This window comes from Suillus bovinus, assembly GCF_016758785.1.
Source record: "Suillus bovinus strain UH-Sbo-P2 chromosome Unknown EDB93scaffold_51, whole genome shotgun sequence".
Lineage (NCBI taxonomy): Eukaryota > Fungi > Basidiomycota > Agaricomycetes > Boletales > Suillaceae > Suillus > Suillus bovinus.
The window spans coordinates 48,325-64,188 of record NW_024542107.1 but is presented as its reverse complement, the minus strand read 5'-3'; the positions used below and the strand labels follow the sequence as shown (position 1 = coordinate 64,188).

The following is a 15,864-nucleotide window of genomic DNA, read 5'->3' as shown; positions in this document are numbered from 1 at the left end:
CATATCAGTTCTGCATACCTGGCCAGACCTCTACACAGATAGGTAGGCACATGTCTGGCCAGTATGCAGGTGTACTAGTATTCATTACCCAGCCAGAACCAGTTCTGCATGGCCAGCCGGACCTCTTGCTACAGTTTGGTCAGGAGATACAGATATGGCCAGAACACCTGTACACTCATGCATCAGCAGGCCTGGCTAGTGTTCTGGTGTCTAAGATGTCTGGCCAGACCTGCTGCTACATGAGCTTAGATGATTGAAATCCTGGCCAGAACCTTTCCAATACTTAATGCAACAATAGAGCTGATTAACTTGAGGTGTCGGCCAGCACCTACCCTACACCTCTGGCCAGCCACTATCTACATATACCGGCTGGTACACATTCTATACCTCTGGCCAGCCATTATTTACATCTACTGGCCGGTACACATTTCACACCTCTGGCCAGCCACTATCTACATACACTGGCTGGTACATATTCTACAACCATTTAGAACATCCAGGGTACCGGTTCTACATATGGTTTTGACTGAATTATGTGTTAGGCTATGGAGTTTGCGTATGTATCACATCTATTGCATAGGATGTCTAAAACACTGTAATGCAAATCTCATTATCATTGACAACTTGCTGTCATGATTATAGTCTCCTAGATGGTGATATGATATAGACTGGGAGCTATAGACAATGACATAGTGTTAGCAGGTGGGTAGGTAGGAGATAGGTAAATACAGAGGAATTAATAGACAGATATAATGAGTAGTACTTAGATACTTGTCATATCCTTATATCTATGGCATATAAATGGGACACTATGTTGGCATGGCTGTAATGGTTGCTTGTGTCATAATGTCCTCACACACTCGTGCAGCATGTATAATGTTATCATGGCTCAGAACGGCAACTCATCGCTGGTTCACTGTCATACTTTTGCTTTTGAGTAGGGTTATCTCTGGGATGGTATGAATAATAGTATCACACCAACTAAGGCACAAATCTTTTGCCATTACACTTAACCATGCCACCACACCGCATGAGCCTAGGGCAAATTTTCTATAGTTTGATATTCCACCAGATTCTGCCGATATCTGTGAGGCAGAAGTGGCTTGGCAGAACCCACATTGGGGACTCTGATATTTAGGATAGGTCAAAATGTCGTATTTTTGCTTTTAACTTGAAGTTTAAGCCACCCAAAGGCATTTAAGTGTGGTTTAAATGTTGTCCTAAATATTTCAAGCCCCGATGTGATCGGCTTGTATGTTCCAACCTGCTAATAATATATGCAAATTCCCACTACCTTTAGGTAGTGTATGGTGGACTATGTATCAGGTTAGTTTTCCAAATGCGATAATTATTTGTTGTATTCCATTGTTTGTGTATTAGTAAATACGGTGGCTGTGGTTTCATTTTCCCACAACACCCACCACCATCGAAGCTCGTCGTCGCCATCAGCGTGGTCGTCATCACCACTAGTGTGCCCGTCATCATGACGCCGCACTCAGCATTACCTTTCGCCGCTGTGGACTACTTCCTACTCCACGATCATCAAGCTCGTCTATCTTAAAGTAAGTAAAGTCTTTTGCTTTCATCATCAACACTCATCAGCACTTGTCATCACCATTAGCCTGCCCATTATTGTGGCATCAGCACATTTACTGCTATTCTCATCATTACCTTCTGTCGCCATGCACTTTCCGCTCCACATACCCCGAGGGATCATCGAGCACATCCATCTTAAAGTAAGTAGATAGTCTTTTGCCAACATCGTCAACACTCATCAGCGCTTGTCATCGCCATCAGTGTACTCATCACCGCATTCACACTCTTCACCTTGTACTCAATCCTCCATTGTTTCCGTTACACTTCTATGTTCTGCACACCCACCTATTCAAGGCTACTGTCTTTGCAGCATCAAGTGTACCAACAACATCCTAACAAAGTTATATAGTGAACAAGTGTTGAGCATTGGTTTGTTAACATGATACTATCGAGGTGGTATAGAATTTGTGGTTTTTGGAGGGTGTTTCATAGTATAAACTGTTTTCTGCGCCAATCAGACCCTGTGTGCATCTTATTGTGCTTCAACTGATTGTGATAGGCTTGCTCTAAAGAAATTGTGGCTATGAGTTTGTATTGAGGTCTGTGCTGGAACCATCACCACTATATTGAATTGCTGAAAGTGACGGTGTTTTGAGGCAAGTTTCTTCACATATATCACACGATCTAACGTGGTACAGTAACCTTCAAGTTGATCCGTCAGACTCTGTTTTCAGACCATAATACTTGTCTCATCATGGCCCATGCCTCCAAGTCAGTGCTCAGGATGTTCACTCGTGTTTCCTTGAATGGACAACTAAATATGTGCAAAGTGCTCAAAGCTCAAAGCTGCAAATGCAGCAGATTGAGAACAGATTATGGTATGTGCTCACCTCACTATGTGCCTGTTGTTTTAAGTTTATATTCACCAATACCTACTATTCAGCAACAGCCACAATGTGAAAGCTGCAGCTGTGTATATCCATTCTTGCACTCGCCATTATGTGGTGGCTGCAAAAACAGCAACAATAATGGTAAGTAAATGTTTGTACTTATCGAGTTACCTCCGCAAGCTAATGTCAAACTTAGCTTTGAATGAATCATCCACATCAGCCAGTAATGTCGCTGCCAGTGCCACTACTCAATCTATTTTGCATCGACAGACTGTGCATACCCGCAAGGCCAGTCAGCATCGACTCGGACTAAGCCAACCATTACAAAACTCTTCACTGTTGAATGCGAGTGACATGAAGCGGAAGGTTTCGCTTCTTAAGGCCAATGCTCGGGCAGCAAAGGTCAATGTTGACTTTACACTTTAGCAATATGCCTATGGGAGCTCAAAGCCCGCTAAACTCACCATCCCATCGTCACAAGTGACCTTCACTACTGTGGACCTAGCCACTAGTGCCTTCGAACAGCTGGCTTTGAAAGCAAGAGGCCTATACAACAACACCCCAGCTCTTTCAGGGCTTTCTGATACTGTGCTGGATGTTATGTTTGATTGGTAATGTTACTGTAGAGTGTCCAGTGGATGGATATCAATAAACCCTGTCATGCAGGCATAGGATCAAGTATTGCACGGTGCTGACCAATGCTACTGTGAATATGATTGAGGAACAGAAGTATCTGGCAGCACCGGCAACCATGGAAACACTTTACGGAAAACTGAGGCAAGACAGGATGTTGTCTGATAAAGATGCATCAGTGAAAACCCCAAGGATCACGCTCCGCATATTCTTGTATGTCCCTGAAGAGGTAAATAAAATATATGTATACTTCGAAGCAACCATCTGAGAAGAACTATAGCCCGAGGATGATGATGTCCAGGAAGTACAATGAAGTCGGTGTGTATCTACTTGGAAATCAACCACAGCAAGTTCTTGTCGTCAGAAGCGGAAAAGATCCCTGACAGGTGAGCGAGGCTGTGATTATTGTCATAGTGATGCTTATAAATCTGAACAGCATCACCTGAATGTCTGCCACCTCCCAAGCACTATCAGAGTTCATACCGCTCCAGACAGTCCGCAACTGCACAAATACTCAAATATGAAACCTTTAAGATGAAGCGGGCAACATGCACTGTGAGCAAGACCACAGATATACAGATGAACTACAGCAAAGAGCAGGAAGAGATTATGATTGCAAAAGGGTGGCAAGCTCATGTTAAAGGTGGGAAGCCTTATCAGGGTTATCTTGGGCAGGGATTGACGAAATTTGTCTTCCATGTGAGTTCCACATTCTTCGAGTGCTCCCATCACTAATTAAAAATGCAGGGTCGCTATAACAATAAGGACATGCTATTGTCCAATGTAAATCAGTCCGTGCAACAGAAGCCAAAAACATTGTGGATCTAGAGGGTGAATACCAGACTCTTCATCTCTCTCAGTACTTTTTGGACTCTTTCTATGAATGAGCAAAGAATTACGGAGTTGATGATCTTCCTAGTGGGTCCATCACATATGAGTATAAGTAGAAGCTAATGAGGCATAGGAATGAAGTGGAATATCTTGACTGCATTCATTGGAAAGCTTACTGAGAAACTCCCAGATGCTCCTGGCAAAGATGAACCTGATTCACGCAGCCTCATCTTCAGTGTCTTCATGGTACTCCCACTTCTGCCATCTGGTGCCCTGTGTAGAGAGGTTAAATTTTCTGGGAGCGAAGAAGTAGGCCTCAACCTTGATTCACTTGGATGTGCTGTGGATGCATATGCACATCACATTGCTGTTGATTTGATGTATGAAGTTGTCATATCTGACATTCAAGGTGAGTTTACGATGATGTAATGCAAAGTGGTTCTCAAGTCACCAATAGGAATCATCACACCGGATTGTACTATCATTTTATTTGACCCACAGTCTCACACGTGTGTAACAGACTTTCATATACCTAATGGCCACATCTGATTTTTGCACTACAGGGCACAAGGGGACTCTGGCTACTGGGACCATGGACAATCTGCAATCACTGAGTTTTTAAAATCACACAAATGCAACAAGCATTGTAGGGCTCTCGGTCTTGATACTGAGCTCCCACCTTTATCCAATACCAACCGCAAAGGCCTACTTTGTTATGACTGGGATAGTTCTTCTGTCAATGGTCAAAGATAGACCAGTCCAGTTGACAGCGTGTTCTAAACTCCTAGTACAAGGAGGGTTCAAGTTCAAGGGTTCTTGACTAGATGAGCGCTACAGCTTCTATCTAGGTTCAGCGGCGAGTGGTTTTAGCACTTCTGCCTATCAAGGGTTCAGACTAAGACAGTGAGTGACTGTCTTAGATGTCAGGTATCAGACTATAAGGGTGGAGACCTTATAGAACAGGATTCAAGGGGAAAACCCAGTAGATTAAGTTAAGGAAAACTACTGTTGTACATGGGATTTATATAGGTAACAAGAGGTGGCGCAGTCATGTCAGGAAAGGTAACAAAGATAGGGAAATAGTACAACCTATCAAGATAGCAAAGATAGCTGAAACAATCATGCTGTGCATGATAGTAGTCAAGATACAATCAAGAAGAAAAGAAGTGCGGACAGCCCGCTTGAAAAGAGAATAGCCGAGTCTAGAGTCGGCACTAGGGTTACAGAAAGGAAAAATAAGTAAGGCTAAATGTTATTGTAACACACTTCATATCGGTTTCAAAGATTAGAACTAATTTCTTTCGAGTCATTCAAATTTGGTTTCACAATTATGTTCATATTCAACTAATTCTCAATTCACATTTGAGCACAGTGCTACATACGCCGACTACTGCCATGACTAAAATATGATTCTATATTAATGGTAGCATTGCTGAAAACACGGACCAGACATTTTTGAAAGTTAAGATAGTGAATCCAAGGCCATCAAATATCAACTGCGCTGCGGCACTATATTCAGAATCAACAAAACGAATGAGATCCTCACCACCAATCTCCTCCATGAGGTTCTTGACGACATCACGATCCACTAACTGCAGACAGTTCTGCGCATCATAGTCTTTGTGAAGCAATATTCCAACATTCAGAGAGACACCTGAAGGCAATAGTTTATCTCGGTCATAGCGAACAGTGTGTGTGTTGAGACGATGCTTGAGTGTGTCGAGTTCTTGTTGAATTAAGCGCGGCCATAGCCACTGAACGAGAGCACTAAAACGCAAATAAGAACGAGTCAAAAAACACCACACCTAAACCTACTACTGGCGTGGATCCATATCATTATAAATCTCTTCACCCACTTCCCAAAAAACTTTCACATTATCTCCCCATTGAACCTGCACATGAAGCCAACCACACTTGATGGTGATATTATGAACGCTCTTCAGAAACCAATGGGCAGGTAACTCATCAGTTGATAGGTTTGGCGAAAATATTTCCCTTGTAATATAGTATCGTTAGCATAAGCATCACATTGGCTAGTAGTACTAACCTTAAAGCTGTTGCGAAACCATATACATCTGTCATCTCACTTCCACAATCAGTCGTAGTTTGAAGTGGCATCCCTAGGTAAATGATGAACCATCGTGCTCAAATAGATTCACAGAAAATACCACCAAGCTCATGGAGGAGGGATAAATAAAGGTATGCAATTGATGTCTTGAGCCAGTTGTTTGGGACAACCCACATTCCCAACCACTTTCCAGACCACTGGTCACGGATTGCCCATATAGGAAAACCTATTCTACTCAATTTATCGTGCCCATCACCACTCCATTGGTGATGGGAACCAAGTGAGACTAATGGCTAACGAGAAATCTTCTTTTTTGAACGTCCCCATTGGGCAAACCCGTCCGGCTCATGTTGCCTCATCTCGTCCATCACATATTTCCTTGTTCCAAATTAGTTTGTATAAATCAATACATTATAATGATAACATTACCTTGTCAGTAGATTACCAGTGTCCGCCACAATTGCTTCCCGGACTAAACGGGGCCCACGGCAGTGAAGGGGATCCCGTGCAAGCTGATCGAGCACCAATTGCCGCTTGATTGACCATGGAAGCAAGCAAGTCAGCTGCCCACTTCCAAGGAGTCCGAATTGCTGCTGGCATCGTGCAACAGTTGCTTCACTATGGGCAAAGCATGAGCACACACTAGCAGAACACACAGTTAAATTCACCTCATGACTATACCATGCTCTGCCTGGAGAAGACGACTGATTTTTGACCTATTTGTGATATTATCATGGTGATACTGGGTAAGGATTTTCTGGAGGAATGGATCAGTCACAACCCAATAACGAATTAACGCTGGGCAGAGACTAGGACTCAAACAAAGGTTATCACAACAAGAGGATGATGAGCAAGGACATCTTGGACTGCTACAGTGTAGATACAAGAGGTTTGAACTAAGGAACTATTGACCAAGACGTACTACCTATCCTATATACAACTATTGAAACTGAGATTGAAACTGAGCTACAACTACTAGCCAATCATAAAAAGGAAAAGGGAATTGTACCATAGAACATCGTAGAATATTAAAGAAGCATCACGTGACCATATCTTATCTTATCTTATCTAATCTAATCTATTCACAATCAAAGAACTCGTCTTCTTCATCAGTCACATTGAAGACACGTGTCGTGGGCGCTAAAGGTATTTCGGGAATGATAGACACTTTCAGGATAGGGTTAGGGTTTGACTTAGGCGCTGTGTATTGGTGCTTAGGAAGATTCAAGAAAGAATAATGATTTGTTAAAGGTACTCATGACAGGATCATTCTTTCGAGCTATCACAGTGTAGAAATTAGTATAATATTAGTATATTGATGCGACACAACTCACGACAATGCTGATATTGATTTTTGCCCTCAGGGTTTGGGACATGACTAGAGGTACAGGCATTTCCCTCCACAGGAAGAGTCTGCGGCTCATCTTCGTTCAGAGCCTCATCTGCATCATGGGAGTCCATGAGAAGAATACAGGATATAACGGTAAGAGTGTATGCACCTAGTACTGTACAAGAGCAGATTTTATACCTGCCCAGTATCATCCGCCTGCACTAACATGGTGGCCCCGAAACATGGAACTGTGAAGTAAAGCCATGAGCCAAAAGACGTAAGAATATTATCTACTTACTTTAAGATAGACAAACTTGATGATCGTGGAGTGAAAAGTAGTCCACGGCAGCGAAAGGTAATGCTGAGTGCAGCGCCACGACAACAGGCACACTAATGGTGACGACGAGCACACTGATGGCGACGACAAGCTTTGATGGTGGTGGGTGTTGTGGGGAAATGAAACCACAGCCACCGTATTTACTAATACACAAACAATGGAATAGAACAAATAATTATTGCATTTGGAAAACTAACCTGATACACATAGTCCAGCTTACTATATGCTCTCAGCTGAAGACCAGAACATGCGTTTTCAAGGCACTGAGTCACATGCAAGTATGACCAATCATGCCTTGAAAATGCACCGTTCTGATGTAACAATGTTAGTTCAACGATAGAACCTTTTCACTTTTGAATGTGGTAGTAAGTCAAAACGAGAGGTTTTTTGGGGGGGTTTTGGTTTTTTTGCGTGCTGAAGGTGTTTGCAGTGTCTCCGAAGCCTATGTAGAATACTTCTGACGCGTGGTTGGTGTTTGAATCACGTGACTTGCGCGCGCACTGTTAATGGACAAGGATAAGGCACGAAGGTGCTGAAAGACTAACGACAAACGGAGGCAAGAGCAAACCCAAATGAGCAAAACCAAGAACCTCGAGTGTGAGGTAGATAAAGGGAGTTTTTTGCCGAGGGCACGACACAACCCATAATGAGCAAGGCTCACAACGGTCGTGCCAACGGTGAAAAGACCCCCCAAAACGAGACTGCAAGCGACTAATTGAATTATAGCGGCAGCGAATTTACAAAGGTAAAACAACAAATGATGTGCTACTGGTAACGACAAGAAAAGGCGTTCATAGAAGAATTTATCATTGCAATACGGGAATCTGAAAAGGATGAAGTTATAAAAACTGGCAAAATTGAATCGATCTTTCTCCAATACTCGAGGAAGGCTCTAGACTTCCATCTCCCTTGCATTGCGACTACATCGGGTGGTGTTCCTCTCAAGAGCAGTTCTGTGGCTCCACCAATCCTAAAGCAATGTCCTGATAACCCAGGGAGGCCAGCAATCTTCCAGATTTTGTTACAGCGGTTAACGAACCAAGTCCGTGTCATGGGCGCCCAGCTGCCTTGATCTGTTTTGAATGCGAAGAAGGGAGCTGAATCAGGTACTGAAGCATTGGCTGAGAGGTGATGCATGATTGCTGAAACCGGATTTGAGGGGTCCTCCACCCCCGAAGCAATAAGGTTTGCGCCTTCACCATGTGTTGTCTTAGTCCACGGTATCGTCAGAATGATGTAAGGTACACCCATTGAAGCTCGACCATGTCGTAAAGGCGCGTTTCGCGGTGTATGATGTGTAGGATCGAAGGAATTAGCAGAGTCAATTAACAACTCCCCAAGTCTGACATCAGAACATTAGAAGAAGGCCGAATTGATAATCAACAAAGGTACCTGCAGCAAGACCAAAAAGCAGTGGAAGCAACAGCAAGAACGGCCACATCAAAAGTGTTGGATAAGTCAAGAAGGCAAACAAGAGCGTGCATGTGTTCTAGGGTAACTGGGGGTCTGCGTGGTCTCTTTGAAGACGACTGGAACCACCTTAGCGAGACCGGAAGTCGCTGTGCGCAGTAGTACTCTACCATGCCAAGGTGCACCATGGAGGTTATGCCAGAAGTGGATACCAGCGAGCCAGTTGTGCACGGTCGAGCTAGCGACTTTCCCGGCCCATGATGCGATGAATGAGGCCAAGAGGTGGTCTGGTGCCGGCATGCGTAACTGCTCTGGGATCCTCCTTGAGTCACAATATTGATGAAATCTAAGGAGTCCAGCTCCATAGTTCTCGCGTGTCTTGACCTTGATAGAGATCAACATAACGTCAAGGAGTTTGAGAACATCGTCGAAAGGAAGGTGTGAGAGAACTGAGGAATGGAAAGATGTAGAGTGAGGAGCGGACCAAACACGAACACGATCACATGCAAGAACATGAGGACGAAGGGTGGAACATGCCAATATATTATTCTTTTTAGGTTTTCGTGGCTTCAGCAATTTGCGAACGGATGTGGGCGGTTCCCCTACCACGGGTTGTCTTGCCAAAGACTCCCTAAGTAAGGCCAAATCCTCTGCGACGCCTGCACAGGCTGACGTCTGGAATGGAGGTGTGCTAGACATAATCTGAAATGAAGGAGCGAAGCTCTTCTGGGAGCTCGATTGAAGGGAGGCGAAGAGCAGGCGGACCGACCTCACCGCGAGTGGTCTTGTCCGCTCTGTTCTGTTTGGATTCTACGTAAACAAGAGCGTGTGCCACGTTTGTGGCCATTGCGATAGATTCTACCCTGCGAATACATAAGTTGACTTGAAAATTTCTACTTCTCCCGTGTCTGAACGCACCAATGATGCCTTGGTTGTCAGAATAGATAAGTACTGTGGTGTTGCGCCATCCTGACTCGAAAAGTGTCCTAACGGCAAGTTCGACGGCGATGGCCTCGAGCCACCCGATGTCCCTACCCTGACCTTTCCATCCTATGCGTAAAGTCCATGTGTTCCATCTTTCACCCAAGACAATTCCTATTCCCCAATCGGTCAAAGCATCTACCCATAGATCGATATTGTGTGGGTCGCCCCTTGAAGTGAGTAAATGAGGAGGAGGTGGGGAATTAAGGACATCTAACCACCATTTCAAATCCGTCACTACCGATGTGTGTGGGAAGCGAGAGGCGTGAATGGAGGGGTACTCAGCTATGAATGCTGAAAGGTTTGCTAGGTACGCCCGGCCATGTGGTATGACAAAGGCGACGTGCGACAAGGTTCCATTAATGCTCATAGCGTCTTTGCACGAAATACGCCTTCCGCTCGCCAAAATGTCGAGCAATGCGAAAAGCTTGTCGCGGTACTTCAAACATTTGACCTCCGGTAGTGTGACGGTGCGCAGGACTAGGTCCCACAGGAATCCGAGGTAAATGAAAATGTAGGCAAAGTCGGTCCGTTTAGTTGGGTGCCAAGGCACCCCAAGCAGATGAGATTTGGTGAGAATGTGGCTGAGGTTGTGTAAGTAAACAAAGGGAGAGAAGGAACCGTCTTCTAACAGCTTCCCTCCACCCGAGGCGAAATGAAAGAACAAGTGGTCGTCGACCCACTTCTTGATCGGTCCCAATTCCATTCTGTGCAGAATGTCGACGGTCGCGTCTGCGACATTGCCTTGGACGCCTCCTGCTGTGGATAATCCAAAAGGAAATGTGTGATCTATAAAGTATCAGCCATCAACCTCCACGACCAGAAAACATTTATGCGGTGGCCAGACAGGCACAGTTCAATAAGCTGCCTCTATATCAAGAGTGGCTGCTTGTGTCCCCGGAGGTGCTGTGGCGACCTACAGACGTATGAATGAGGAATGGAATGGAGGATAGTGATGAAGGAGAAGACGAAGAAGAATGAATACACGTGAGATGTGCCTAAGTGAATGCACAAGATGCTCGAGAGCGTGATAAGTGTGCATGCATGACTAGTACCCGAAGGTACGAGAAGCTGAGCAACTAAGACTGAACGTGGTCAGAAGAGCTCGAAAGGCCCGAAGGCGAATTGAATAAAGGGTGGGTTGAACACCCCACCCACCCCTTGCAACTAAACGGGGTAAACACGGCTAAAAGGGCTGCACAAGCCCAGAATCATAGAACTTACAATTTCTGCGACATGTGCCGCTGTACCCCATTCGGTGGGGAAGTCGTCAGAATCAAGAAACCCATTGACCGAGAAAGCATCTGCATTGCGATAAAATAAGTCGCGAACGACCCTAAATTTTCCTCGCTCTCCTGCTTTCTCCACCACCCCAAGTGGTGATGAGGCGAAATGACCTCCCAAGATGTTGTGGACCTCATCTTCCGAGAATGGGCCTGACATGCGACCAAGAGAAACTTCATCGTTACAATAAGCGTGAATGACGTCAAGATGATCTAAGGCAGATTTGTGATTTTTTGGTGTATAAGTGCGGGTGAGTGGCAGAATGTCCCCAATGGGAAACCCATGGCGCATATTGAATGTCAAGGTCGGATAAACGTGTTGCAAGTTATATTGGTGCAAGAGATCGTTGTACACGTCGGCATCGTACGGTGTGGTGATACGCTCGTGGATATCAGAGGCAAGACTTCGAAGCGGCTCCATGATTCCTGTCTCCGCAGATAGAACAGAGGTGGATGACATCAGCTGAGTGTTTGGGGGCGAAGCAACGTCCAAGATTGAAAGAAATGCAGATGGGGCTGGAGGAGGATTTTTGAACAAGTTTCCCTTGCCAGGAGCTAACGACAGGGACGTCTTTCGTTGTGTGTGTATGGGTGCATCCACTGGCTCTATGTCCGTACTGACCGCAGATGATGCAAAGGGTCGTGTCGGATACTTGCGGCCCTTTGCCCTTCCGAAAGGGCTTCCCATCATTCGAGAAACTGACGGATGATTGGCCTTTGGCCTTTCGCTGAGGGTAGGGGTTGAAACGAGAACTACTCCCCGAAGTGTGTGCGTTATTTGACGAAAGTGAGGTGTTAATCTTTATTTCATTCCAATGCTGCATATATGCGCTCGGATCGCGAAAAGATTGAGTGTTGAAGAACTTCCTGCGAATTTCTATATTGAAGTTCAGGACTGCGTTCCAGTCGTCGCTAAACTCGTCGCGTGACAAGCAGAAGTCGCGATGTTCTACGAAACACTTTATAGTTGCCTCGTCAGCAACCAGAGTCATCATTTTGAGGAAATTACTATAAGCTTCATAGAAGCAATCGGCTGGAAGTGTCGACTCTGCTGGGAATGTTGACGTGTCCATAACGCTCATCTTGGGATCGTCTAGAATGAGACCTTTCTTCATCTTGATGCAAGAAGGGTCCAGGTGTATCTTCCGGAGTGATGCGAGCGTAAGAAGTGTGAGAGGAACGTGGATCCATGCCTTCGCAAGGTTGATGATAGGCCTCGGGATTTCCGTTCCTGTGTCTTCCATTTTCGTAATTACAGTATCAGAGTCCTTGAACACTATAGTATCTGAAGCGGATGACAATGTAGGTACGGAGGGTGTTGTAACACTAGAAGATGTATCTGTGTTTGAAAGGGCACCAACAACTCTTTTCGCTGTATTCAGGGTTAAGGAATTAAGGAAACTAAAGGCTCTAGTAATTTTGTTCCCCGGTAAGGGTTTAGGTAAGGGTGTGAAAGGTTGTGTGGAAGGTTCGTCAAGTAAAGACTCGTCGTCGGAGATTTCTTCAATAAAGTTGAGGTCGTTGCGCTTGGCTTCTCTAACAACGTTCCTTTCAGAACGTGCTGAGTTTTCTACTGCAACTGCTTCTTGATCCTCGAGATCAACAGCAACGACCGAACGTCTTCCTACAGAATCAACAACTCAATTCATCTCACCATCCGACAAAACTCGGTTGTTTGCGGAGTTAAAAGCCTCGGTGCTTTTACAGCCAGCCCCTCTTGGTGGTCCAGGGTTTGAGGTGTCAGTCATAGTGAGGATGAAAATACGAGGGTATGAATGGATGTATGCTGCTAAACCCTCAATTGAGAAAAAGGGCAAAATGGTAAAGATGATAGTAAGAAAGCAAGGAACGCACAATCCATGCGCCGTATGTTTAATATGCGCGATAATGCTTAGTAATTCCAGCGTACCATGCGCTGTACTGTATCTTGACGCGTGAATTGCTTGAAAGAATGCACGTTCCATGTGTTGCACTATGTCTCGATGCGCGAATCGCTTAGTAAGCCTCTGTTCGTGCTTCTCAGTTGTATGGCTCCTTTGAAGCTCGAACTGCACCCGTAGTAGTGGGTCTTTCCGGTCAGGTTTTTTTGCGATTCTATGGGGCATTGTGTTTTGGAAATTGATCAGTATACAAATGGCGATAACTTCCCACAGTGGTTCGTGCACGCTTGCATTGTGTCGTTTTGTTCTATGCCTTTGCCTGTTTGATGTCCATATTCTATCGTTATGTCCCTTACTTTTGAGGGTGTTGACGTCGTCGCCTCATGCGATCATTCTGTTTCGTTCTCTTCTGTAACTGCACAACTACTCACTCAGCGCCTTCGACGTAGCAACATTGTGCCAGATGTTCGCATTCGCGCTCTTGTCTTCATTACCGATGGTGTTATCAATCTTTCGACAGATTTCTTGTTTCTCATCGTCGACGATGCATGCAGTGATGTTATTTTTGGTCGCGATTGGTTAGAATATTGTCAGAATATAAGTGACAATCATCGCGATGTTCAACTGCCTGAACATCTGTGTTGTTTTGGTTCGTTCTTTTCTTGTCCGGTCTACAATTTACTGACATGGATGTAGTATGTTCGGACAATAACGGTTTAAATTACGGGTCATCTATGAAGGTTTATACTCCCGGTTTTAAATCTGCTGATTCCGTTAAAGGAGAATCTCTTGTACGAGACATGCTGTTCTCAGCTTCCACAACGGATGCTACTCAATTATTACCTCTTCTGCGGAATCATGGACTCGAAACCGATTTTTCACCAGAACAGATGAACATTCAGGTTTTGCGACATCTCCTTTCTGGAGTCTGTATTCACGCGGGAGCAGGGCGAACCGGTCCCAAGGCTTGTAGACTCATTTGTCAAGCATTTTCGGATGTTCATTCATTGCTTGGTTATATAGTTCGAGAGGTATTGCTTTCATTACCATCTGTATTATCTGCCGCATCTCTTAAAGATATTGTTCATGCTGCGGGAGAACAGAATTCACTTATTCATGCGAATCGTGCCGATTTGATTCAATTGCTATTCCTTCGATGTGTGAAGTCTTCGGAAGATGATGTGCTGTTCAAAGAATTATTTCTCGGTTTTGAAACTTTATCTCATTCTTCTTTACATGCATATGCTACACTTCATGGCATACAATTTCAATCGGCAGATTCACGGGAAGCTCTATTACAGATGTTGATGCAGCATTTGTCTGCGTGGAAAGGATATTTACGATATATTTGGCTGGGTAGCGGGCTTTGCCACGCATGTGGCCTTACAGACTTATTGCGATAAGGGAGCAACATTCAAGACAAATAATATGAGATATTGATATCGACCGAGTGCAACTTGAAAGCATTGACAGAAATGAGCTTCAACTATCGTGTTATGACACGACGGTGAATATGCTCCCGCACGTTCTACCAAATTCATACCATTTGACAGCAATAACAATTCTGCCAAATCGATCAGGACTGTGCTGATAATAATATGCAGGGTATAAAAGCTGGTCGGCGACATACAGTGTTTCCCCATCCTCAGATATATCATTCGAGAATCCCCTCAGAAGATTCCATATCACCTCGTGAAAAATGAATTTATCCATCCTCGTTGTTATTGCTTTGACAGCATCCATGTTTGTGGGTATCACACTCTTGCACAAACAAAAGCGACTGCTGCAATGGTATGGATTGTAAAAATATGTTTGTGAGTATACGCAGGTTGCTGTGTAACCAGAATTGAAGTATGACTCACCTGCGCGCCTTAGGTTGGTGGAAATAAGCAGTGCCGCTGATAGTGAAGATCGAGCCGGCAGCTCAAGCAGTGTCGCGACAGTGAGTCATGCTTCTGCTTTCATCCCGGTATCCTAGTTGATGGTGTAATACCCAGTTCGGAGTCAATCGATACAGTTGTTTCTGTACAAATATTCATACTGCTCGACAATGTGAATGTTTGAATTTATCTGAAAATGATCAACCGTGTCTAGTCTTAATTGTGGTCCACTAAGCTTGAGTTCGAGACACTGTCGAAGCTGGTGATTAACATTGGGAGACTACACGAAGATGGGACGCACTGCGCAGGTTAAATTTGTTCGTCTAATGTTGACCTCAAAGTTTAGCTCGTGGATCTCTCCCTTGATGGAACTAACGAGACGCTGATCTGGGGTGCACGCACTCTCGATGTCACAGCACATGCAGCAGATGTCTGGGCCACCTGAATGGGCATGTGGGCGCTTGAGTCAGAGGATCCTGATATCACCGCTGCGCTTCATCTCCCGGCTTCAGTACAAGGACAAGGGAACGTACCGCCCAGAACATGTCTCGCGCTCCTGAAGGCCGCGTCACTCGTGTTAAAGCCCTAGCGTGAGAGAGGTGGGAACAATGTCTACCGCGAAGCCATTCCTGCGTTCCTAGATGTTCTGCCCGCTGAAGAGCGCAAAGCCTGGATCACAATGGAGATGATCGAGATGCCACGTGGGGTAAGCGGTTACCTCGTACGTGCATCTCCCTCGAGTTCGGCTACAGACAACGAGGGCATAGAGAGGCCGAGAAAAGTTGTACGAGCAGAGGTTATCTCT

The 15,864-nt window shown here is 44.9% G+C and overlaps 3 protein-coding genes across 3 annotated transcripts; 1 reads left to right on the top strand and 2 right to left on the bottom strand.

Annotated features, from left to right (window-relative positions):
* Positions 1-1,015: 1,015 nt before the first annotated feature.
* EDB93DRAFT_1105957 (uncharacterized protein) lies at positions 1,016-5,086 on the top strand (the record flags this gene model as incomplete). Its single annotated transcript, XM_041447562.1, has 21 exons — positions 1,016-1,087; positions 1,301-1,326; positions 1,381-1,471; positions 1,500-1,562; positions 1,645-1,736; positions 1,907-1,965; positions 2,235-2,307; positions 2,367-2,414; positions 2,480-2,567; positions 2,697-2,828; positions 2,853-3,037; positions 3,093-3,288; positions 3,317-3,377; positions 3,407-3,445; positions 3,496-3,758; positions 3,807-3,842; positions 3,953-3,977; positions 4,024-4,299; positions 4,327-4,399; positions 4,454-4,632; positions 4,920-5,086. 21 exons carry the CDS (start codon positions 1,016-1,018, stop codon positions 5,084-5,086), a joined length of 2,244 nt encoding a protein of 747 aa, XP_041305154.1.
* A 216-nt stretch (positions 5,087-5,302) lies between these two features.
* Positions 5,303-7,419, bottom strand: EDB93DRAFT_1241888 (uncharacterized protein; the record flags this gene model as incomplete). The annotated part of the gene is made up of 8 exons (XM_041451944.1): positions 5,303-5,657; positions 5,706-5,885; positions 5,938-6,010; positions 6,059-6,184; positions 6,257-6,336; positions 6,388-6,576; positions 6,627-6,756; positions 7,293-7,419. 8 exons carry the CDS (start codon positions 7,417-7,419, stop codon positions 5,303-5,305), a joined length of 1,260 nt encoding a protein of 419 aa, XP_041305153.1.
* Positions 7,420-8,390: 971 nt separating this feature from the next.
* EDB93DRAFT_1089926 (DNA breaking-rejoining enzyme) lies at positions 8,391-9,734 on the bottom strand (the record flags this gene model as incomplete). Its single annotated transcript, XM_041446242.1, is given in 3 exon segments — positions 8,391-8,967; positions 9,018-9,142; positions 9,162-9,734. 3 exon segments carry the CDS (start codon positions 9,732-9,734, stop codon positions 8,391-8,393), a joined length of 1,275 nt encoding a protein of 424 aa, XP_041305152.1.
* Between the last annotated feature and the right edge of the window lie 6,130 nt (positions 9,735-15,864).